This window comes from Arvicanthis niloticus, chromosome X (assembly GCF_011762505.2).
Source record: "Arvicanthis niloticus isolate mArvNil1 chromosome X, mArvNil1.pat.X, whole genome shotgun sequence".
NCBI lineage: Eukaryota > Metazoa > Chordata > Mammalia > Rodentia > Muridae > Arvicanthis > Arvicanthis niloticus.
Window position 1 is genome coordinate 35,274,804 of NC_047679.1, and position 24,696 is coordinate 35,299,499.

General features: G+C 34.8%; 1 protein-coding gene across 1 annotated transcript; it reads right to left on the minus strand.

The window, feature by feature from the left end:
* Nucleotides 1-7,804: 7,804 nt before the first annotated feature.
* LOC143435589 (odorant-binding protein 1a-like) lies at nt 7,805-12,818 on the minus strand. Its single transcript, XM_076918977.1, has 7 exons — nt 12,768-12,818; nt 12,221-12,354; nt 11,137-11,210; nt 9,636-9,747; nt 8,865-8,962; nt 8,619-8,647; nt 7,805-8,020 (listed from the first exon to the last, which is right to left on the minus strand). The coding sequence occupies exons 1-6, from the start codon at nt 12,816-12,818 to the stop codon at nt 8,631-8,633; spliced, it is 486 nt and encodes a 161-aa protein (XP_076775092.1). The 3' UTR covers nt 7,805-8,020; nt 8,619-8,630.
* Nucleotides 12,819-24,696: the final 11,878 nt, after the last annotated feature.

Here is a 24,696-nt window from a genome sequence, read left to right on the forward strand (position 1 = left end):
ATGCTCTAATTGTATTTTGAGAGAAAAGTTTCATTTTAACATGAAGGGTGATGTGTAGGAAGAGCTAAGGTAGGAGGAGTACTGAGAGCAAGAAAAGGAGTAAGAAGAGGAGGAGAAGAAGGATAGGAGAAGCTAGGTGATGAAAGAGAGAAAGAGGGGGGAGACAGGGAGGCAGATACTCATGTATCTCCACCAGTCAAAGATAGTTGTTATATCTAGGTCGGTCAGTGGGTTACACCTCTGATTGAACAATTCCAAACCTATAACGCTTATGATTAACATTATTTAAAAAAATGTATAAATGCAAAAAGGAAAAGGGGGCATGTGATAGGGGTTTTCTAAGGGGGGTGGGGGGGAATGGGGAAAGGGGATGGCATCTGAAGTGTAAATAAAATATCTAATAAAAAAAGAAGGACATAAATAACTCCCTCAAAGTAATACAGGAGAATGGGAAAAAGCCCTTAAAGAGGAAACACAAAAAATCCCTTAAAGAATTACAAGAAAATACACACAAACAGGTAAAGGAATTGAACAAAAACTATCCAGGATATAAACATGGAAGTAGAAACAATAAGAAATCACAAAGGAAGACAGCCTAGGAGATAAAAACCATAGGAAATGTGGGGAGCCAAGAGAAGGCGCCTATCATTTTTGCAGCCATCTTGAGCCATATACCCTGACAAAAGACTTGATTACAATAGCCTACAACAGCTGAGGACACTCTGATAACATCTTCTTTTAGATACCCAGGATTTTCCCTTGGGTGTGTGAGACTTCATATTCATCATATTCATCAAAGGAAAAATGTACCAAGAGGAACTTGCAATTCTGAACATGTATGCCCCAAATGCAAGGGCACACACATACATCAAACTAAATGGAAAGAAACTTGAAGCAATTCCACTAAAATCAGGGACAAGAACTATGCTTTGCTCTCTCTCTCTCTCTCTCTCTCTCTCTCTCTCTCTCTATATATATATATATATATATATATATATATATATATATATAACTTGAAGTTCTACCTAGAGCAATTAGACAATAAAAGGAGATCAAAGGGATCCAAATTGGAAAGAAAGAAGTCAAGTTACCAGTATTTGCAGATGATTTAATAGTATATATTAGCAACACCAGAAATTCTACCAGAGGACTCCTACAGCTGATAAACAACTTCAGCAATGTGGCTGGATATAAAATTAACTCAAATAAATCATTAGCCTTCTTTTATACAAATGAAAAATGGGCTGAGAAAGAAATTAGGAAAACAACATCCTTTAAAATGGCACAAATAATATAACATATCTTGGTGTAATTTTAACCAAGCAAGTGAAATATCTATAGGACAAGAACTCAATTCATTGAAGAAATCAATTGAAGAAAACCTCAGAAGATGGAAAGATTTTTGAGCTTCACGGATTGGTAGGATTAGCATAGTGAAAATAGCCATCTTACCAAAAGCAATCTACAGATCCTATGCAATCCCCATCAAAATTGCAACACAACTCTTCACAGACCTGGAAAGAGCAATTCTCAATTTCATGTGGAAAAACAAACAAACAAACAATAAAACAAGTTAGCAAAACATTATCAACAATAAAAGAATATCTGGGGGAATCACCATCCCTGACCTCAAGAATACAGAGTAATAGTGACAAAAATGCACAGTATTGGTACAGAGACAGATTGATGAATAAAATTGAACATCTGGAAGTAAATCCACATACCTATGGACACTTGATCCTTGATAAAGAAGCAAAAAACAATACAGTGGAAAAAGAAAGCATCTTCAACAAATGGTGCTGGTCTAACTTGCAGCCTACATGTAAAAGAATGCAAAATGATTCATATGTATCATCTTCTACAAAGCTTCTGATAGAAGAGAAAGTGAGAAAGAGCCTCAAATGCATTGGCACGGGGATGGGGGGTGGGGGTGGGGGAACTTCCTGAACAGATCACCAATGTCCCAAGATCTAAGATCAAAAATTGACTAATGAGACCTTATGAAACTGAAAAGTTTCTGTAAGACATAGGATAGTGTTAATAGGACAAAATGGCAACCTAGAAACTGGGAAGAGATTTTTACCAACCCTACATCTGATAGAGAGCTAATATCTAAATATATAAAGAACTCAAAAAGTTAGACTCCAAAGAACCAAATAACTCTATTAAAAATGGGGTACAGAGCTAATCAAAGAATTCTCAACTGAGGAAACTTGAATGGTTGAGAAGCACCTAAAGAAATGTTCAACATCCTTAGTCATCAGCAAAATGCAATTCAAACAACCCTGAGATCCTATCTTACACTAATCAGAATGGCTAAGATAAAAAACTCAGGTGACAGCACATATTGGTGAGGATGTGGAGAAAGAGGAAAGCTTTTCCATTGATGGAGGAATTGCAAACTGTTGCAACCACTTTGTGATTAATCTGTTTGTTTCTCTGAATATTAGAAATATTTCTACCTGAAGAACCAGCTGTACTACTCCTGGGCATATACCCAAAATATGTTTTTACCACACCACAAGGACACATGTTCCACTATGTTCATAGTAGCTTTATTCATAATAGCCAGAAAATGGAAACAAGTCAGATGTCCTTCATCTGAAGAGTGGATACAGAATGGAATACTATTCAGCTATAAGAACAAGGACATCATGAGATTTGCAGGCAAATGGATGGAACTAGAAAGTATCTTCTTGAGTAAGGTAACCCAGACCCAAAAGGGCATGCATGGTATATAATCATTGATAAGTGGATATTAGACAAAACATATATAATACCCATGACACAATCCACAGACCATTCAAAATATAACAAAGTGGAAGGCCTAAGTGAGGATACTTCAATACCACTTAGAAGAGGGAACAAAATAATAAAGAAGACAGAGGGAGGTGGGAACTAGGTGGTAGAGGGCTTATAAGAAGGGGAAAAAATGAGGCAGGATCAGGTAGAGAAGACAGGAGAGAAGCCCAGAGTGCCAGGAGAATTAATGGATATATGCAGTTGTAGGTGTGGAGTGGGGAAAGACCTTTAGAAATTCCCAGAGACCAAGAATATGAGAGGCTCCCAGGACTCAATGGGATGGCCTTACCTGAAATGCTCAACAGTATCGAACCTAAAGAGATCATCTCCAGTAGATAGACAGGGACCTAGTGGAGAGATGGGACCACCCACCTACCTTCAAATTTTTTGATCCAGAATTGTTTCTACCAAAAAGAAATTCAGGGACAAAAATGAAGCAGAGACTGTAGGAAAGACCATTCAGTGACCATCCCATGGGCAGGCACCAAACTCTGACAGTATTACTGATGCCATGTTGTGCTTGCAGACAGGCCGCCATAGCATAGCTGTCCTCTGAAAGGGTCTACCAGCAGTTGACAGAGACAGATGCAGATACTTACAGCCAAATATTGGACTGAGGTTGAGGACCTCTAAGAAGAGTTAGGGGAAGGATAGAAGGAGCTGTAGGAGACTACAACACCATAGAAAGAACAACAATATTAATTAATCCGGACTCCTCAGAGCTCCCAGAGTCTAAGCCACCAACCAAAGAGCATACATGGGATGGTCTGTGGCCCCCCAGCACATATGTAGCATAGGACTGCCTTGTTTGGCTATAGTGGGAGAGGATGCACTTAATCCTGTAGAGACTTGATTCCCCTGGAAAGGGGATGCTGGAGTGGGTGAAGTAGGGATGGAGGGGGTGAGGAGGGTGAGTGGTTGGGTGGTTTAGGGAGAACCTTCTCAGCGAGGATGGGGTGAAGAACTCTCAGAGGGGGAACCAGGAAGTGGGTCAACATTTAGAATATAAATAAATAAAATACTTAATAGAGATTGCAATGGTGTATGAAAATGACAATGGAGTTGAGATATATCTACAGACCCAGGCATGATTTACCTTCTATATCTCATAGTATAAGTTCAAGTAAACAGTTTCCTCTATGAACAAAGGGCCACTATTATATCATTTCGCATATTTTTTCTATGCTATAATTATTGCGATTGGTGTGATTTAGAAATTCTATGCCATTTTAACACTAAAATTTGATGGTAACTTTGATTGTAAAAGTATCATATTCATGTAACACTACAAGTGAGATCACTTACAGGTTATTGAAGACAAGAAATCTGTCATGAACAGTAGTACATATTAGAATCACTGAATCAAAATAGTTGGCTATAAATTTCTGTGCCAACCTCCTCTCTCTCAACACACACACACACACCACAAAAAACCCATCCACTCAAATAAGTATGTATATTTATGAAGAAGTTGTGAATTATAAGGAGAGTTTAGAGGCAAAGGAATTAGGTAGAGAATAGAGGTGGTGATGTAAAATGTACGTTGAGCATTCAATTTTTCAAATGATAAATTGGCTGAGAAAGAAAATAGGGGAAACAACACCCTTCACAATAGTCACAAATAATATTAAATACCTTGGGATAATCAAACAAGTGAAAGATTTATATGACAATCTATAAGATTTAAATCATAAAGATCTATAAGAACTTCAAGTCTCTCAAGAAAGAAATCAAAGAAGACTTTAGAAAACGGGGAGATCTCCCAGGCTCATGGATTGGTAGGATTAACATAGTAAAAATGGCCATTCTACCAAAAGCAATCTACACATTCAATTCAATCCCCACCAATATTCCAACAAAATTCTTCAAAGATATGGAAAGTTATATTTGATATGGAAAAACAAAAACCCCAAGATATTAAAAACATTTCTTAACAGTAAAAAACCTTCTGGGGAATCACCATCCTTGACCTCAAGCTATACTACAGAACAATAGTGCTATAAAAATAGCATGGTATTGGTACAGAGACAGATAAGCTGATCAATGGAATAGAACTAAAGACCCAGAAATAAAACCATACACCTATGACACTTGATCTTTGAGAAAGAAGCAAAAATATACAATGGAAAATAAAAAGCATCTTCAATAAATCGTGCTGGTCTAACTGGTAGTCGGTATGTCAAAAATGAAAATAGATTCATATTTGTCACCTTGTACAAAGCTCAAGTCTAAGTGGATCAAGAACCTCCACATAATACCAAATACACTGAATATAACAGAAGGAAAAGTAGGCAAGAGAATCTAACTCATGGGCACAGGGGGAAATTTCCTGAACAGAACTCCAGTGGCTCAAGTTCTTACATGAATAATTAATAAATGGGACCTGATCAAACTGAAAAGCTTCTGTAAAGCAAAGGCCATAGTCAACAGGACAAATTGGCAGCCTACAGATTTCGAAAAAACTTCACTCACCCTACATCTGAAAGAGGCTAAAAATCCAAAATATATAAAGAACTTAAGAAGTTAACTTCCAAAAAAAAAAAAAAAACCCAAACAACCAATCAAAAAATGGAGTATAAAACTAAACAAGAAGCCTCGACAGAGGAATCTCAAATGGCCGAGAAGCACTTAAAGAAATGTTCAAAGTCCTCAGTAATCAGGGAAATGCAAATCAAAATGACTCTGAGATTCCAGCTTAAACCAATCAGAATGACTAAGATAAAACACTCAGGTGACAGCACCTGTTGGTGAGAATGTGGAGAAAGAGGAACACTCCTCCATTGCTGGTAGGATTGCAAACTGGTGCAAACACTCTGGAAATCAATCTTGAGTTTCCTCAGAAAATAGAAATAGATCTACCTGAAGACCCAACTATACCACTCCTGGGTATATATCTAAAAGATGCCCTAACATACCACAAGGGCATGTGTTCCACTATGTTCATAGTGGCCTTATTTTTTGATAGCCAGAAGCTGGAAACAACCCAGATGTCCTACAACAGAAGAATGGATACAAAAATTGTGGTTCATTACACAATTGAATACTATTCAGCTTATTAAGAATGAGGGACAAAATGAGTTTTGAAGGCAAATGCACGGAACTAGAAAATATCATCCTGAGTGAGGTACCTCAGACCCAAAAGGGCATGCATGGTATGTACTCACTAATAGTGGATGCTAGCCAAAAATGTGCAGAACACCCAGAAATGCACAGGACTCAAGAAGGATAATGTACAGAAGGGCCCAAGTAAGGATGCTTCAGTTCCCACTTGGGAGGGTGAAGAAAGCAATCACAGGAGACAAAGGGAGAGAGGGATATGGGTAGGAGAGGGAAAAGATGAGAAAGTGGAACATGATCAGGTATTCCGGGGAAGAAGTTCAGGAGTGAAGCCCTGAGGACCAGCAGGGATAAATAGAAGTAAGCAACCTCAGGAGATGGGAAGTCGGGGGTCTCTCTAGAATGTACCAGAGACCTGGGAGGTGAGAGACTCTCAAGACTCAACAAAGAGGTCTTCAGATGAAATGCCCAACAGTGGGGAGGGGGAACTCATAGAGACCATCTCCAGTAGAAAAACAGGGCATCAAATTGAGGAATGGGGTTTGCAAACCCCACTGTCAAAACTCTGATTCAAAATTATTCCTGTATGAAAAAACTTCAGTGACAAAAATGTAGAGGAGACTGACGGAAAAGAGGTTCAGTGACTGAACCAAATTGGGAACCTATCTCAAGGGGAAGCTCCAAGGCCTGACACTATTACTGATGCTATGATGTACTTACAGACAGAAGCCTAGCATGCTGTCCTCCAAGAGGCCAAACAACCAGCTGAGACTGATACAGATAATTACACCCAAACAATGGTCTGAAGTCTGGGTCCCCTGTGGTTGACTTAGGGAAAGACTGGAAGAGGTTGATGAAGAAGGTGACCCCATAGGTCAAAAAACCTGGACCCCTGAGATCTCTCAAACATTGTGTCAACAACCAGTCAGCATACTCTAGCTGCTATGAGGCCCCAGACACATATACAGCAGAGGACTGTCTGGTATGGCCTCAATGAGAGCAGATGCACCTAACCCTCAAGAGATTGGAGGCCGCAGAAAGTGGGGAGGCCTGGCAAGGTGTGTGGGTGTGTCTAGGGGTATAGGAAACATCCTCTTGGAGACAGGGCAGAATGAACGGGATGATGAACTGTCCAAGGGTGGAATGGGAGGTGGATAATGGCTGGACTGTAAAAAAATGTTATAGATAAGTAACTTTTTAAAGTAATATCTTTTTACAAGGCACAGAAAGGAATGTGAAATAACAGCCCTCTTTCAACAACAAAAAGACTATGTCATGGTTTCTTAATTACATCTGCTGCTTATGGATACTACTTAGCATGTGTTTCATCTTTAGACTTTAGGAAACATGATGTAATACCACTGTCTAGCATCTTCTCCCTTTCACTGTTCCAAGTCCTCAAAGAAGACTGCATATGCCTTTTCTTTTTTGATAGCTAACTACATTCCATACACATAGAAAAAATGTAGTATATAAATGCATATTTGTAGGGTTTATTGTTATGAATTATCATTACAGTGAATTTATTCTATTTCTCAAAACTGATTGACTCATTTGTATACTATTTAACTATACTTGTATTCATTTTGATTGCTGAAGTCATTAAGCAAAGATAATCCCCTTAGATGGATTTCTGGAAAAGAAATGTATTTTGTCTGTTTTAAATTATGTGGAAAATGTAGCCAGAACCAACGAGTTTGTTATGTGAAATATTTTAGTGTGCTGGGATATTCAACATCCTATGACCAATTATAGGTGAACTAAATACTAAGCAAATAGAAAGCTCACTTCTGTGGTGTTCTTGGCAATGCCTCTAGAATGTGACATTTTCAAGTATTACAATAGTTTTAGTTATAAAGATATCATTTGTTTCACATTTATTTGTTACATTTATTTATGTATTACATTCACATGCCTTTTGAATGAGACTCTTTTCACAAGGTCATTTTTGCTTCATGAATCACTTTATTTAATTATTCAAAAAGGAAGAACAGGTCATAGACCATGAGAAGAGGAAGGAAAGGCCAGTCAGGGAATTTGGTATGCAGTATCCTGACTGCACAAGGGAGAAAAAATGTGTTTTGAAAGGAAAGGTGAATTATACGTAATACTGATTCCATGGTCAAGAGGTTCTGACACATAATTCTCATCCTGTTGTTATCTGTGCAAACATGAAAAAAGTGATACATGATTGAGGTGACAGGAAAGGTTTTATCACTGAGATTGCAGGAGAATAAAGTTAAATATAACAGTGTAGACTATAGAGAAATAATTGTATACAAGGAATTTCTTTCATAAAAATTACCTGTGCCCCATATATTGGCTTAGAGAGAGTTTCTACAGGAAGTAATGAGAGTGTGATCCTACATGCAAATTTAGACTGAGAGTGATCAAAGTAGATATTGAAAAGTCAACAGACTTTTACTAAGTCTGTTGAAAATATATTCCACACTTCATGTATAAATTAAGTTTTCAAATGAAAAAAAAACACATTTTCTTGATTGAATATGTTTCAAAATAAAAACATCAAATCTGAATGATACAAACATTTCTAATATTGTTTTGTGAATGAAATTATTCTCTATGTCATACTTGTCACTATAGGATTTTCAAATATAAAGCATTAGTAACACACTGTCTTGATTTTGCTTCATTTAAAAGCAAGTACTTTTACTAACATGTTTATGTCAAATTTTTACCCAAAAACCTTCTCAATTAAAACATAGAGATGGGTATATATGGCTTCTGTTTCTACTCACCTACAGAAGATATTACTGAGGACAGGTATCTGTAAAAGAATGTAAGTGGGATAAAAAGAAACAATGGTTTTGTCAATAGGAAATGAGGACACCTCCCAAATAATTCAATCTAAATCAGGAATTTTATACATACGTACACAAACACACACACACACACACACACACACATATATATACACATATATATATACATATATATGTATATATACATATGCTATAGCAAAAACCAACATGCATTAACTTTACCTGTCTCCAGGAGATCTCGAATGTTTTCAGGAGGAATGTTCTTTTCCACAGCATAACTCACAAGTCTTTCCCTTTGTTCAGAAGTTAAAGGTTTATGGCCCTGCATTCCAATGAATAATAATGTCAGAGATTTGTTTGTGACAATCCTACATTATATACATGGCTTCCTTTGTGTCCCATCATGATACTAAATGAAAAGTCCCAACCTCTCCAAATTCATTCACCAAGAATGGGTCAATACTGATAATAAAAATTTACCCAATGGTCATGGACACACTTAATAAGGTAAAAAATTGTGGTATGAGATCACTTTCTAGTATTTCATGATGAATAAAAACAGAAACTATTTCTCTATGGAAGTACATATATCAATCCATCTACTCTTAAAAATAAAAGCATCACAAACTTCAAAGGAAAATGGAAACTTCACATTTCTATTGGGCTATATTCTATGTTTTAATTTTCTACATATTGGTGAAATGACACTGAAAATGGTCTGAACCTTGGATAATCACATATGCTCCATTTTTCTAGGGAAGAAACATGAACATGAAGTCTTCCAATCACTTTCTTCATTGACCACAATTATTAGTGTCATGCTACTGAAATTGCGATATAATATACAAGTAGGTCCACACAACAATCTGCTTATCAGTTAGTGGAAAGGACTTTGGAAATCCTATAACACTGTATTTGTGGGTGAATCTAGCTTAGTTCTTATTTGTAGAAGAGTACTTTTGTTACTATTTCAGAGATCCACTGCCATGCTTACCAACAACATATATCAGTTTTGTTCTCCGGCTGGCTCTGTCCACATTCTCACTATAAAAGACTATGTTCTCTGGTGTCTGCTTCACAATTACATAACGATTTTCCCCCTCAACTGTAATGATAATGGAAATATTTCAAAAGTCAGTGACACTCAATTTTCTACTTTATTTGATATCTCTTATTTGTGAAATATTATCGGTGATCCTGACAGTAGCAATCATCTCTGATTCATTATTATTCAGCCCATGCATGCATGGCTATTCCTGTAGGCATTCATTTTACATAATACATTCTAATGTGAACAATATCTATTTCTATACTGCAAAACTAATTAGAAATCCAAAGTACAGACATTGTCCATTCCTCTGAATACTTTGTATCAAGACAGGTGGGATGGTGGTTAGGTATTTCTGCTGTTTTCGAGCAGATATCAAAGGCTCCTTGTGAATTTTGTGAGAAGTTTAAACATAGCAACACTTGGTGGGAGAATGCATACATGTGCAAAAAGAGATAGTTACTAATTAGTAACATGGACAAAATTGTGTACTTTTTTCTATTATTGATAAAAAAGAATGTAAGTATGAAATTTGTAGAGATAACCAGTCAATCTGTGTGTGTGAGAGAGAGGTGGGGGAGGGACAGAGAGACAGTGATTGTGTGAGTAACATTTCTACTTATTCTATGATACATCTGGTCCCTTTCATTAACAAGACTTTTTAAACCACCATGTAAAGTTAGGTAAAAGCATTTTCTTACCACTGGTCTTAATAGAATGTATACTCTGGTCTTAATAGAATGTACATTCTGGTCTTTGTTTTTTTGTTTGTGTTGTTTTGCTTGTTTTATTATCAAGTCAAAGGTCAAATTGTATAAAATTTAGTTGAACAATGTAGCTATTATTTTAGCAGTCATTACAAATGTAAAAGAGTCACTCTGACATCTTTAAACAAATTTTTTGTCCATAGTTGCTCTTCAAAACTAAATTTTTTCCATATTCTAAATATTATAATCCATACAAAATATGAGCAAACAAACATTTAAAGTAAAAGTGAAAACTAAAATTTCCATCACTCAAGTATGACAGATCATCTTTGTAATATAAAGACAGGGGAGCCAGAGACATGAAGTTTCCAAAGAATTTGATGATATTGAGGCCTTCTAGAGAGTACCAGATTTGGCAAATAAAAAAGTGGTGTAATATATGAAAGAAAAACCACAGTAAAAATTATTGCTAAATGATTTATCTATGGGAAAAACTACTTGGAAAATATATTGTTAAAATTATTCACATGGTTATGTGATAGAGGCCTTCTCCAAGTAAACCTCAGGTAACCTAGAATTTATTTGGATTTGGTAGCATATTTGAGGGTGTTGGAGAGATTAATAAATTTCCAAGCAGCCAAATTTGCTCTTTATCTATGGACCTTTGGACAGCTGAACTATCAGCACACACAACAACAATGATTTGGTCATAGAGGGTGCTCCCTGAATCTGTACTTACACAGAGTTAGGTAGGTCTTGCCATCCTCTTGCAAATACCCAGTGACTGTGGTCAATGAGCACTGTCCATTTTCCCTAAAATATCAAAGAGAGAACCTATGGTTTGTTCTTTGCTAACATTGAATTCATATTAAAGATCTTCAAGCATTATAATGCATTTGAGGTAGCGCTGTGATCAATGAAAGTTAACACTGTACAGAGATAAGAACTAATTACTTCTGTTCACCTCAATATTTTCTAAATCTTGTTTAGGAAATGTCATAGTGTTTGTGGTCATATAGTTGCCTTTCTTTATTTGTGCCAAATTTGCCACATGGTATAAAGGTTCTGGTGATGTCCTTATACAAACTTCAATAGTCATCGAGTATGACTTTTCATGTAAAATTCTCTTGTTTTAGTCTAGCCATAATATAGGCATGGGAATATATATATATATATATATATATATATATATACATATACATATACATATACATATACATATACATATGTGTGTGTGTGTGTGTGTGTGTGTGTGTGTGTGTGTGTATTTTAAGTGGTGATATATGTAACCTAAAACTTACAGTTGTGGCTATAAGAGAGAAATGGTTCTAAGCTTATTCAGTTCTTATTGAGTTACGTATAACTACATATTGGACACAGTAATCCAAATGTCAGAGAGACCCTTTGAGCATAGAGCTTTAGAAAAAAAAAGCAATTCTAAAACAATATTTATCTGACCCATTTGTGAAAGATTTTTATAAAACCTTTAATTGAATAACATAACATATGGCTTTGACATATTTGATAACACCTAACTCCAGATGATTTCTTTAGAGAGTTCTGTGTCTAACACAGATGATAAAATTCAATGGCAGCCCTCCAACCACAATGATTACTCAGCATGTACTCGTGAAATTGAGACACTGATTATCTCTTTGAGTGGTGTCAAGATATGTCCCATCATAGAATACTATTATCACATTGCCAAAATGGGGTCTTTGGTTTCATGACTAGAACCAAAACAGTCTTCTTTAAAGTACACAGAATTAAAGATAAGAAATAAAAAGAGTTTGCTCAGTTTACATTCTTGATAATTTGCTTACTTGACATAAAATGTCACTTTGAGTATTTTGCATTCCTCTTCACAAGTAATTTCACGACAATAGATTCTCAGTGGTCCACTTATCTCTACCTTGTCTGAATTACTAGCAGCGATAGCAACAGTTTTCCATTTCCTTCAAGCTGTAAAAGCAATAAAAATAACAAAGAAAACCATACAGACCATTAGAATATGAGTTGGTATTCACATCTCTTCTCTCAATCCTTTATATTTTTGAAATTACTAGAAATATTCATCAATAATATTTCATTTTTAGTTCAAGATAATGTCCTAGAAATGAAGCAGAACCCAGAAAATATGGTGACTTGATTTACATAGAATCATAAACCTGAGACTGCTTATCCTTGTCCTCATATACTCTGAAAATCCAATCCCTTATTTCACTTCTTTCATCTTAGAGAACATCTGACTTTAAAGTGTACCTGAACGAAAGTCAGAAATCCATGGACTTGCATGGATTAACTGAATGATATAACACATCCATAAAATAAAGCTACTGAGGAAGATCACACATAAATACATAAATTTACCTCAGCCCGAGCCAGTCCAAATGCCAAAGCCAGCAGCAAGAAGTTTACCATGATGGCACCAGACCTTTGCTCTTCTACAGAAGCTCAAAGTAGATAAATAGTTGTGAAAGATGTGGACTGACAAAGGTTTATATACAGATAGTTAAAAAGAAGCACACAGAATCAACCAATCATTTTCTATCACAACAAATCAGTTCTCTCCAGTACTTCCTGCTGGGGCCCTGGTTCATGAAATATGAACTCATGTCCTTAAAGTAAAAAGATTATCCTTCATGTCATATGTTTTGATGATTGAGCATTCCTGTTAGAATGAAAGGACAATCTCTATGATAGCATTTATAAGTAAAGGCTTTGGCTCCAGAACTATAGTGTTGGGTAAAGGTCAAAACACATATCAATATATCTTATTATGATTCATTTAAACAATGTGATATGCATTTAAAGATACATTCAGAATTTCAAAGTCTATAAAAAATGACATTCTGAAAGACTGTACATACATGTAAATGGACTGTATTTAAGCTAAAATTTAAGCTTTAATATTTCCTAAGGAAATGTACCTCTTCCCCAGCAACATTTTGACTTCTTTATATATCAGATCCAGGATCTCAGTTGTAATTAGAAACAAGATCTAGTCTGCTATATCTAGGAACAACCAAAAATACTATCAAAATTTGAGAGTATTGTTTATCCTCTGGGGCTGTACTCACTCACACATGGAATAAGCTACTGTTAGCACTGTGACATTTTTGCTTGAAAACCCATGGTTTATAGCTATATCACTGTAAAACATTAAAGGTATATTCCTCACGACATTTTCTTTAAATCTTATTCAAGTTATATCACCATCAAATTTGTATTTGAGGCTATAATTACAAAATTCCCATATTCTTTTCCCCTTCTAAACAATCCCATATGCATCTTCATGATTTCTTTCTTGACATATTGTTGATAAACATACACACCACACATACACATACACACATGCACACACACAGACATACACAAACAAAAGCAAACACACATATTAACACTATTGCTCAGACTATATAATTTTACTTGTATATATGTTTGCAAGGCTGATCATCTGATGTAGAATAATGAGTTTTTTCTCTCTTCCTATTCTCACCTTCCTTTAATTCCTGTAGTTCTTAACATAGAATTGTTACTTCATAGTACAAGTTATTGTTTTCAATGTACAAGTTATTGTTTCCATTCTTCTATCAACTGAACAGATATTTAGTCATAGCCCAAAAGAAGGCACAAAAAGCACACATGAATTATTTTATACATTCTGGAATCCTATAAAATTACTAACTTGAAAGTCATAATATATATGAAAATGATATATAGTATATAAAGGGGAAAGAAAAGAGGTCAAGAGGAAGGAAATTGTAGGAAAGAACCATCAGGGGTAAATACTGTGGGACAACATTTGGAATGTAAATATATAAAATTATTAAGTAATAAAAATTCATTCATTAGAAAATGAAAAACTAAAATAATAACATAAAATAATGGAAATTTTAACATTAGATAATATTTATTTTTAAAAGGAAAAACACAACATTGTGAGAAAAGAAACCTCCAAATATGGTGTAGAGTCTGATTTCTGCTGGCCATCTACTGTTGAGCTTGTAGCTACCCAAAAGTTTAGTTTGATTTCTCAGTGAGATTCCCTTGAAGGAAACTAAGTTTTCATTTGAAAGTGCCTATCATTGGGAATTTGCTTCTGGGTTAGGAATGGGGCATGTGTCCACATCTCTTATCTCCAGGTCTCCTTGTGGTAGAGACCTGTGCAGGCCTTCAGCATGGTGCTTCAGTTTCAGTATGTTCATATGTCCATCCATCATGTTGATTTAGAAAGCCTTGAGTGATTGGTGTTCTCCATCACCCATGGCTATTATAGTCTTTCTACCTCCCTTTCACAAGATTTACTGTACCCTAAATGAAAGGATTTGGTGGAGATATTGACTTGAGGTATGACTATTACAAGGTCTCAAGTGATTCCTAAAATCTAGGAAGAACACAAGAGAAAAAAACATGCCCTATTTGTCTTTCTAGATCTGAGTTATCTCACTCAAAACAATATATTATAGTGCCAGGCATTTATATGCAAATTTCATGATTCCACTTTCCCTCATCATTGAATAGTATTCCATAGTATGCATGTACCATTTTTATTATCCATGAGACAGTTTTAGGAGATTTGGGTTATTTGCATTTCTTAGGTGATATGAATATAGGAGCAACAAACATATATGAGCAAGTACTTGGGAAAAAAGCATGTCAAGATATTTGGGCATAAGCAAGAAGTTGTTTGACAGAGTCACATGGTACATTTAAATTTACCCAATTGAGAATTCTCCACACTATTTTCCAGAGTAGCTGTACAATTTGAAATCCCTCCAAAAGTTGTCTCTGAGCCCTCACATCATCTCTCTGCTTCTCTTCTGTTTAAACATTTGTCTTCATGTCACAGTCTCACAAGACATGTACCATGGGAATTCTGACACATTGTGTTTTAATTTTGAATATATTCTGGATATTAGTCCACAGCTAGCATGTTTGCCTGCAGGGTGGGCCTATTGGAGATTTTGCCTGTCTGCTAGACAGCAACAATGAGGACCTGGATCATGGGACTGCATACTTCCTTTCTGAGCTAGAGAACACTGATAGGTTGTGAGATAGAAAGAACACTGTCATTTTCTATTGTTCCCTTGCGAGGACATTAGGGACCAAAAGTAACTTACAAAACAAAATAACATATGTAACCCTGAATAAATTGATAGGGCCACTAATAAAACTAAGAAAAACAAATGATATTATAAAAAGATCCTGTTGTATCTAGAAAATTTGAAAAGCTTGAGAAGATTTTAGATATGGGAAAATAAATTAACAAAATATTTTGCTTTGTGTAAAATTGTCAACAAACACAATTTAGTATAAAAGCACACTCCTGGGAATATCACTGAAAAATCACACATTCTTCCTGTGCATTTGTTTTCTGTTTCTTACCAGTAAGAATGGGAGGACAATCCATGTTATAATCCAATTACAGATTGTTGATATACTTCTGTTTGTTGACTTTTTCAAACCAAACAGATGGTGTTTCACTGACTTCTGTTTCTCAGTAAGTCAGCTGCTGCATTTCTTGACTTGATGCTCAGGATCAATATGAACAGGGGAAGGCACCTGTTTGTTTTCACATTTCCCAAACACCTGTGTGGATTTAATCACATCCACTATTTTGGCAATATTCACACATTGTCTACAGAAAATGTACAACTGATATTTTATGATTTCAAGTTGGAATTTTATTTTATATTTTCAGAAAGAAGAAAAGAGCATGTCACATGATTGCTCCATTTCATCATTTTAATAATCCTCTCTTCAAATTATTACTCATTTATATTTACTGTGTTTTATTAATATTTTAAGGTGTTTACACATTCTGCATACATGTGCTCTTGTAAAATATATTTAAATATACTATCAAAAATAGATTTATATATGTTTGTACTATATGCATATAGTTCAATATGTTTTTCACTTTGTCTCCAAGTTCCAATATCTAAATGTGGATAAAATTTATCATGTCTATGTCTCTGTCTCTCTGTCTGGATTATCAGACAATTCACACATGGAATAATTGTTGTCCAAAAGGAATTTTCTTCCCTCTTATATACAAGATTTTAAAGTTTCAAGTCTTCAGTTCTCCTAAATCTTATCCAGCTTTGCCTCTTAAATATGTTGCTCTCTGATTTTCCAGGATATGGATCTATGTATGGTAGAGATGATACAAAATTTTCTGGTTACAGATGTTCATGTGTTTTCCTGAAAAATAAATACATTGTAAAGAGTCAATTTTAAATTCAAATATTTATCAAAATCCTTCTGCATAGACCATCTAACATCAATATGCTTCTTGACATTTTCAATAAAATACTTTGTTTACTATCAAAAAATTAATAACAAAATTTAGATACTATTATTCTAAATTAGATAACTTTTCTGTAAAATACAAACTATCAATTACACAGCATCAGGATGAATCAACCATGATGATTCTGAAAATCAATAATCCTTAGCCATGGCTGAGTGACAAATTATCTCAGAATCCTCAACTTCCAGTAGGGCCTTTGGCTTTCGAATTCTATATCACCCAATTAAATTATCATCATGCATTAAGGGTGATGTCAAATCAGAATAAATGTATTTCATTATTTTCTGCTTACATCAAATTTCTTCTTTTGTATGACAGGAAAATATGCCCTGGATACTCTATGTGTCCTTGTTGGAGTCAAAGCATATACATTTTGTATTGGCTAATGCAACACTATTTCTATAGTCCAAAATACCTAAAGATTAATTAAGTTCACCTCTCTTCTTCACCTCATTTTCAATCCTAGAATAAAACATTCACTCATTGGTGTTTTCTCTAAAGGAATGGTCCTATGTCCAATGTCCAGTTCTTATACTTTATTTTTTTTTCCCTAAAACACTTTATTTATCAGTATTTGTATATACATACATACTTATACATGTATACATATATACATACATATATGAACAATAATTAAATAAGATGTATTTGAACAGTACTGGGGGTTGGAAAGAGTGGGAGGAAGGAGAGAAAGAAAAAATTATGTAAATACAGTGCTCATATATGAAATTCTCAAAAAGGACTCCATTTTTAAAAAAAAATGTTCAACAGATTAACTTGCATTTTACAATATGAAAATAAATATGACCTATAATTATGTTGAAGGACATTTTAACTCACTACAAACTTTGAAATTTTAAAATGAAATCAATAAAAATTATTTTACCCAGCATACTAACAAAAACCACAATAACATTTTATAATTAAAAGTATTTCTGAGAACAAGAAAATGGATTGTCAGAAGCTAAGTCAGCAGATCCAGGGGGACACTGTGTGTCATTTCTTTTCTTTTCATTTCTTTTTTTCTTTTTTTTTTCTTTTTTTTATTACTATCAAATAATAATTTTTACTTTTTAACACAGGGGTTATAAACACGAAAATGCAGGATGTGTGGAAGGGGATGACACAGGAGCATAGATGTTCAGGGGGAGTACAGATATCATTCAGAATAAGGTATCAGCTGGGTGAAGGTTCAGGGCCAGGTCACTATGGCTCTGCCTATGCTTCACATGTCCTTATCTAAGTTAGTACTATCAGCCAAGGCTGCCTATTTACAAGGTCTATAACTACTCAAGCTGGTAGACTTCCACAAAAGCTGCCTGTTTACAATAGTTTATAGACATCTGTTTCAGTGTTTTTCCATAGAGACCAAAGACTTTGTGTTAGCAGGCATGTAAGTCAGGCCTATTGCTGATTTTAGGCTTATGGCTGATTTTAGGCCTTCAGTGTATAAGCAGGGCTGCCCCTGACATCTCCTCCCTTCTCTAATTATGGAAGGACTGTGGCGATTCTAATCTTGCCAAGGCGGGGATAGAGGTCTGACCTCCAGTAATTAAAGGGGACCTTGTAATGGCTCTGGTCCTCCTGTTGTTGTCCAGTGAGGCATGAGGGCCATACCTGTCCCGATGTCTTTTTCCTGGAGAGGGGATACTTTTGACATCAACCCCTATGCAGTCAGGCTTGTCCCTCAGGGAACCCAGAATCATATTTTTAACTTTATTTATATTCCCTTGCAGTGCTTAGCCTCGCAGCCTAAGCAAGAATTCAGATCGCCAGACAGAGGGGGTTCTGGGTGGCCCCTCACTGCTTGGTCTAGGGGCAGAAGTCCCCTCTTTTAGGTTGGATGGAGATGGGACTTGGGAGCACCCTGGATAGAGTAATATCCTCATCTAGAGTCTTGTGGTCCTCCATTGCTAACTTATGATAATGTATCTGAATAGATTTTGCTATCAGATTATCTATCTGTAGTTTCACAAAGTTAGTCAGACTATTTAAGGCCCAGGAACCAAAGGAAATAAGCAAAATAATCCAATTAATGGTCCCAAGATGGAAGGAAGTAGGGTTAACAATCATGGAGAGGTTGAAGACCAATTCTTTTACAAGCTCTCATTTTTCTCTTTCTCTCTCTGTCTTTTCTCAAGACCTTCTCTGGCCTTTTTCATGCTCTCTTTAATCATCCCTGTTTTGTCTATGTAAAAGCAGCATTCTTCTTTAAGGGCTGTACACAGTCTAGAGCTGTGCACAATCTTTTCTATTGTAAAAGAGAAAATCAAGTCCAATAAAGTCCCTTGCAATTTGGGGGGATTGCATCAGACAGCGAAACGAGGGATTTTTTTCAGATTAGTGATGTCAGTCTATAGCTGTTTGATGTCTTTGTCAAAGGCCCATTGGAGGTCTGAGTAGTATAAGTCCGGAAGCCAGCGTCAGGATTAGAACTCCTAACAGCAGACATCACCAGTGATTAATTTTTTATCTGGAAAGGAAAAAAGAAGGGAATTCTCAGGGAAATTTCTCTTCCCTGGATGTCAATTGTTATTCATCTTATTTATAATTGGGCCTGGTTTTGTGGGGGTATCTATTTAGTTCATTAATCTTTCTGGTGGCCATTTAACTGTGCCTTCTGTGGTATCAAACATGCATATCAATCCTCGGCCCCATGTAGGAACTGGGTCCTGGCCACTCCATTTAAGAGTAAAAGGGTCCTTCCACATAGTTGTGGCTTAGTTTTTATTGGTCTCAGCGATGCCAGAGGCAATCAGCAGCAGATTTGCCATGAGCTTTCAGTTTTAGAAAGTTAAGAATAAACAAGGGATGCCCCTTCCACCCTCAGATCAAAGGACTATTATAAAACAGCCAACAATTAATCAATCTATATCAATCTATATAATATATAAATTAATGAGAGCTTCTACTTTTTCTAAAATTACTCCTCTTTTGTCAATTAATTGTTGAGAGAAATTAGGATTTGCATCTCTCTTGAGAATATTAAACAGAGACATAAATTCTTTTGTGAAGAGCTTAAAATAAGATCTTAGCCAATAAGCATCTCCTGGAAACCTTTGAAAAGTGTTTGAAATAAGTAAACTATCTTTTTTTTTTTCCCCAGACCCATTATCTGGGTTTTTTTTTTTTTGGGGGATATTTTACATATTTACCTTTCACTGTTATCTCCACTTCCTTTCTCCCCCCAAACCCCTTATCCCATACCTCCTCTTCCAATTTTTATGAGGGTGTGCTCCCACCATTCTTATGTTTTATACTTTAACATGATCAGTTCTTCTAAAGTTTCTTCAGCTTTGCCTGTTAAATATGTAGATCCACGTTTCATCTGGACATAGCTCTAGTGTATTTGAGGGGAAAGATTCTGAAATTTTTTACTGCAAATGTTCATTACTCTCCACAAATTTGTTTATGATTGACAATGTTTTTCTTTCATGCTCATGATAATCCTTCTGAATATCCACTTACAACTGTCACCTTTATATTTTCCATTGTAAAGTTTATTTTAACTATTACTTACTTTGTGTCTATATTTTGGCCTCATTACATGTTGAGAGATAATGAATTCTTTGACAAAGCTGAGGTTCAAACAGTAGCAACTTGAGTCAACCATGACAATCGCAAAAGTAAACAGGCTTTATTTTCAATTGAGTAACAAACCACCTGAGAGTCTCCATTCTCAACATTTCCCAGTGGCTTTTTCTTCATGTACAATCTTAAAAGATTTGCCTCATCCATTCAGGTTGAGGTCAAACCAGGACGGAACTCCAAATGTTTCTTTTTTTCCTTCTCTTTGGGATTCATGCTCTATGAAATTCCATGTATCTTGAGTATAGATGGGCTTGAGTATAAGCATATGCACAAACTTAGCTAATCATTTTGTTTCTTAAATAACTTTATGGAAACTAAACAAATTCATTGATTCCAATTCCCCTGTTCTTATCTATAATCACAAACAGTCAGAGTGAATCATCAAATTTTCACAGTTTTGAATATGACACAAATGAATTTAAAAGGAAATCTTCAAGTATGACAGAAAAAGGAGGGGTATATGGGATACTACACAAAGAGAAAACACAAGGGGCAAATGATTTTATTATAATATAATATCCTAAAATTAAATAATTAAGAAGGTTTTGTAATTTTTAAGTTAATTTCTGTGACACATATAATCCTATATCCATTTATTTTAAATACTGTGAAATCCACTTGCTTTTTATTTCTTCTACTTTTCCTTGATTATATTTTTACTACTGTTATGGTTATAAGAATTAAGAAATTATTTTTATATTGTATTCAGATTCAACCAAGAGTATTAACTATGAATTCAATGTTTGCTGAACTAAAATCACCCAGGATATCGAACCATGACATCCTAATTAAGATGATATTGCATCATCTAAGTCTTCTCTCACTATGATGGGTAATCTTATACAAAAAGTAGGCTGAGAGGAGAAAGCTCCAGACAACATGTTATAACACAAGTACAACTTCACACGCATAAAAACATCACAGCTCCCCATCTAGAGGCCAGGGAACATCTCTGAGGTGTGAGTAGAAAGACTGGAAGTCAAAGATACTAAATGCCATAATAACAGAAATTCACTTGTAAAGCTTATCTCCTAGAAATGGTTGAATTAGGAAAATGGCACTATGCCAATGGATATGTTAACATGGAAGAAGAAAAATGTTGTAGAATTCCACCCCTTAAAATAACCACAGAAAACTAACGAGTACCAAAAGAAGCAAAATTAGCCTCCTTTGGTGAAGAGTAGCATTCTAATTGGTTGCTCAATGCAGAATTGTTATCCCTAAAACCGTATATGTACGCAAACAGAAAAGTGTTATTAATCTGATTGTGTTTATGCATGTGGGGGTAGTGGTGGGTGAATGGAGAAAACAAGGAAATGCTGATGTGCACTGTTGACTATTGCAAGGAAGAAAATGTCGTAAAACAGCCCCTGGTATATAAAGAACAGTGTTAGGTTAACATCTGAATTTTGAATAGGAATTTTCTTCCTAATAAAGCAGAGCTAAGATGTAGACTCATCCTTTGGGACCTGGCCCCCTCAATCTGTTGTTGTTTGCCTTTGGCCCAGATGCTGTTTTCTATGATTCTTTCTGTATGTAAGAAAAATGATCTCTTGTCTGTAGAAGGAAAGTGGCAATTCTTGCCTAGTGGCTGTCTCACCACAGCTGGAGTAACTCCAAGGATGCTCAATTTCTTAGAATTCAATATAGGAAGCTGTCCGGAGCAGACAGGTCTCTAATGAAAATGAACATTAATACTGAAATGTTTGTCATGTCAATTCTAAGGATTTCTGATGTTTTGAAAACCAGCTATCTATGTAAGGTAATCTGGACTGTTGCCTGTTAACTCCACCAGAAAAGGACACACTTGCAGAATAGTCGACTGATTATATCTGCCTAGACAGAGTAATCAGCCCTTAATAATTCTGCAGCACTAAGGTCTGTCAGATGATCCTGGGCCAGAAGGCAGAAGAACAGATGCTCCAACGTTTTGAAGTAGAGCGAGTGTCCAGGTGTTCAGAGGTCTCTATAAATTGGCTAAGTTTTAGAAACTATGATTTGTGCTTCCCACAATTATAGTTAACTCAGTCATTCTGGATTTCTGATGGGGTTGAAAACATATAGCTATTGACCTTAAGAGAAAAGATTTGAGTGGATGGCCGTCAGCTGACACTCATCCTAAAGCCAGGTTCAGAACTAAATGTTTTAGTTAGAATAGATGACAGAGGAGCTGGTCAGTCAACAAAAGGATGGACTGGGTATTAGGACTATCCTGTACCTCACTGGTACAAATTGGCATAATTATGCTCTAATTGTATTTTGAGAGAAAAGTTTCATTTTAACAGGAAGGGTGATATGTAGGAGGAGCTAAGGTAGGAGGAGTACTGAGAGGAAGAAAAGGAGTAAGAAGAGGAGAAGAAGAAGGAGAGGAGAAGCTAGGTGATGAAAGAGAAAGAGGGGGCCACAGGGAGGCAGATATTCATGTATCTCCAACAGTTAAAGATAGTTGTTATATCTAGGTTGGTCAGTGGGTTATACCTCTGATTGAACAATTCCAAACTTATAAAGCCTATGATTAACATTATTTTAAAAAATGTATAAATGCAAAAAGGGAAAGGAGGCATGGGATAGGGGCTTCCTGAGGGGGGTGTTGGGTAATGGGGATAGGGGATGCCATCTGAATTGTAAATAAAATATCTAATTTTAAAAAAAAGGAAAAAAAAAGAAAAAAAGAAAAATGATCTCTTTTACATGAGGTATACTATTTATAATTATTTTTGTTTATAAATATGATTTAGAGTATATGTAGGAATGATCATGATCTAGCAAATTTACAGTAAGAGATTTATTTCAAACTTCCACTACCAATAACCATGGGCACTTGACAGTTTACAGTTCCAGGGATGATCGCCCACTCATTGAGTGGTTAATGAACCATATCACACAGTTCTTGGTTGTCAGCAACATGCTAGTACCATTTGTACACTTTTGATTATCTGTCTATGCTTCTAATTGTCAGTGTTCTTAGGTGTTACATCTCGATAGAACTGTTTGCTGCTCTCCTTTGGCATCCTAAATAGTATTTCTGCAACCAGGAACACAGCCTGACAGGACAGAAATTTAGTCTCACAGATCCAGTTAGATTTATCTGAGTCATATATCATAACAGTGTAACACATAAGGGCCTACCACAACCACTTCATTTCACCCAAGCTCAAAATAATTTGTACTGTTTTGGCAGTCAACACGGAAAACCTGACAAATTATTCCAAAGGCATTTTCCCATTCCAAATACTACCTATTTGTGGGTAGTATAGAAGGCCAGGTGGCTAAATCTCATTTAACATATAAATACATGTGTGCACATGTATATACATATGTATACATTTTTGTGTAGTTTTAATAAACCTGGTTGAATATAAACTATAAATACAAAATAAAAGTTTAAATATAAGATAGGTAAATATACAATAGGATTCCATGGGTTTTAATCAAATTACTTTGCTTTTATATCTCCCTTATAAACCTACCCTATTATATTAAATTATCTACCTAATCCCTACTTTAAACCTTGTTCCTATAATTCTGTTCTCCTCTTTAGAGTACTTTTATCCTGCCATTAACCTCTCATTCCTCAGTCCCACCCTACCTATTGTCTCTTTTCTTGATACCCTTTTCATTACTCTTGTATATTTGTATCTCTGGATTTTCATCTAAGAACTACAGATAAGAAAGAAAAGGTGATGTTTAGGTTTCTTTGTATGGGTTACATACCTCAGTATATATTCTTGTTCTGTCTATTTGCCTGAAAAATCCATAATTCCACTTATATCTTCAGTGTTATTATATTTCATAGTGCATGCGGAACTCATTTTTATTATCCATTCCTCAGTTGAAGAGTATTTAGATTGTTTCCATTATATTATATATAATATATAATTATATATAATGTATTATATATTAATATATACTATATATGTAATATAGTATATATTAATATATACTGTACTATATATGTAATATAGTATATATTAATATATAATATATTATATATAATATAATATTATATATAAAATATAATATTATATATAATATCATTATATATATATATTATAATATATAATATATAACATATTATATATTATATATTATATATACTATTATATTATATACATAATTATATTATGTATATAATATTATATTATATCATATTATATACATAACATCTATATTATATATAATATAGATATAATATATATAGTATATATTAATATACTATATATTATACTATATAATATATTAATTATTAATATATAATTATATAATAATTATATAATAATATATAATAAATAATTATTAATATATTAATATATACTATATAGATATAACTATATGGTATATATTAATATACTATATATTATACTATATACAATATCTAGTATTATATTATAT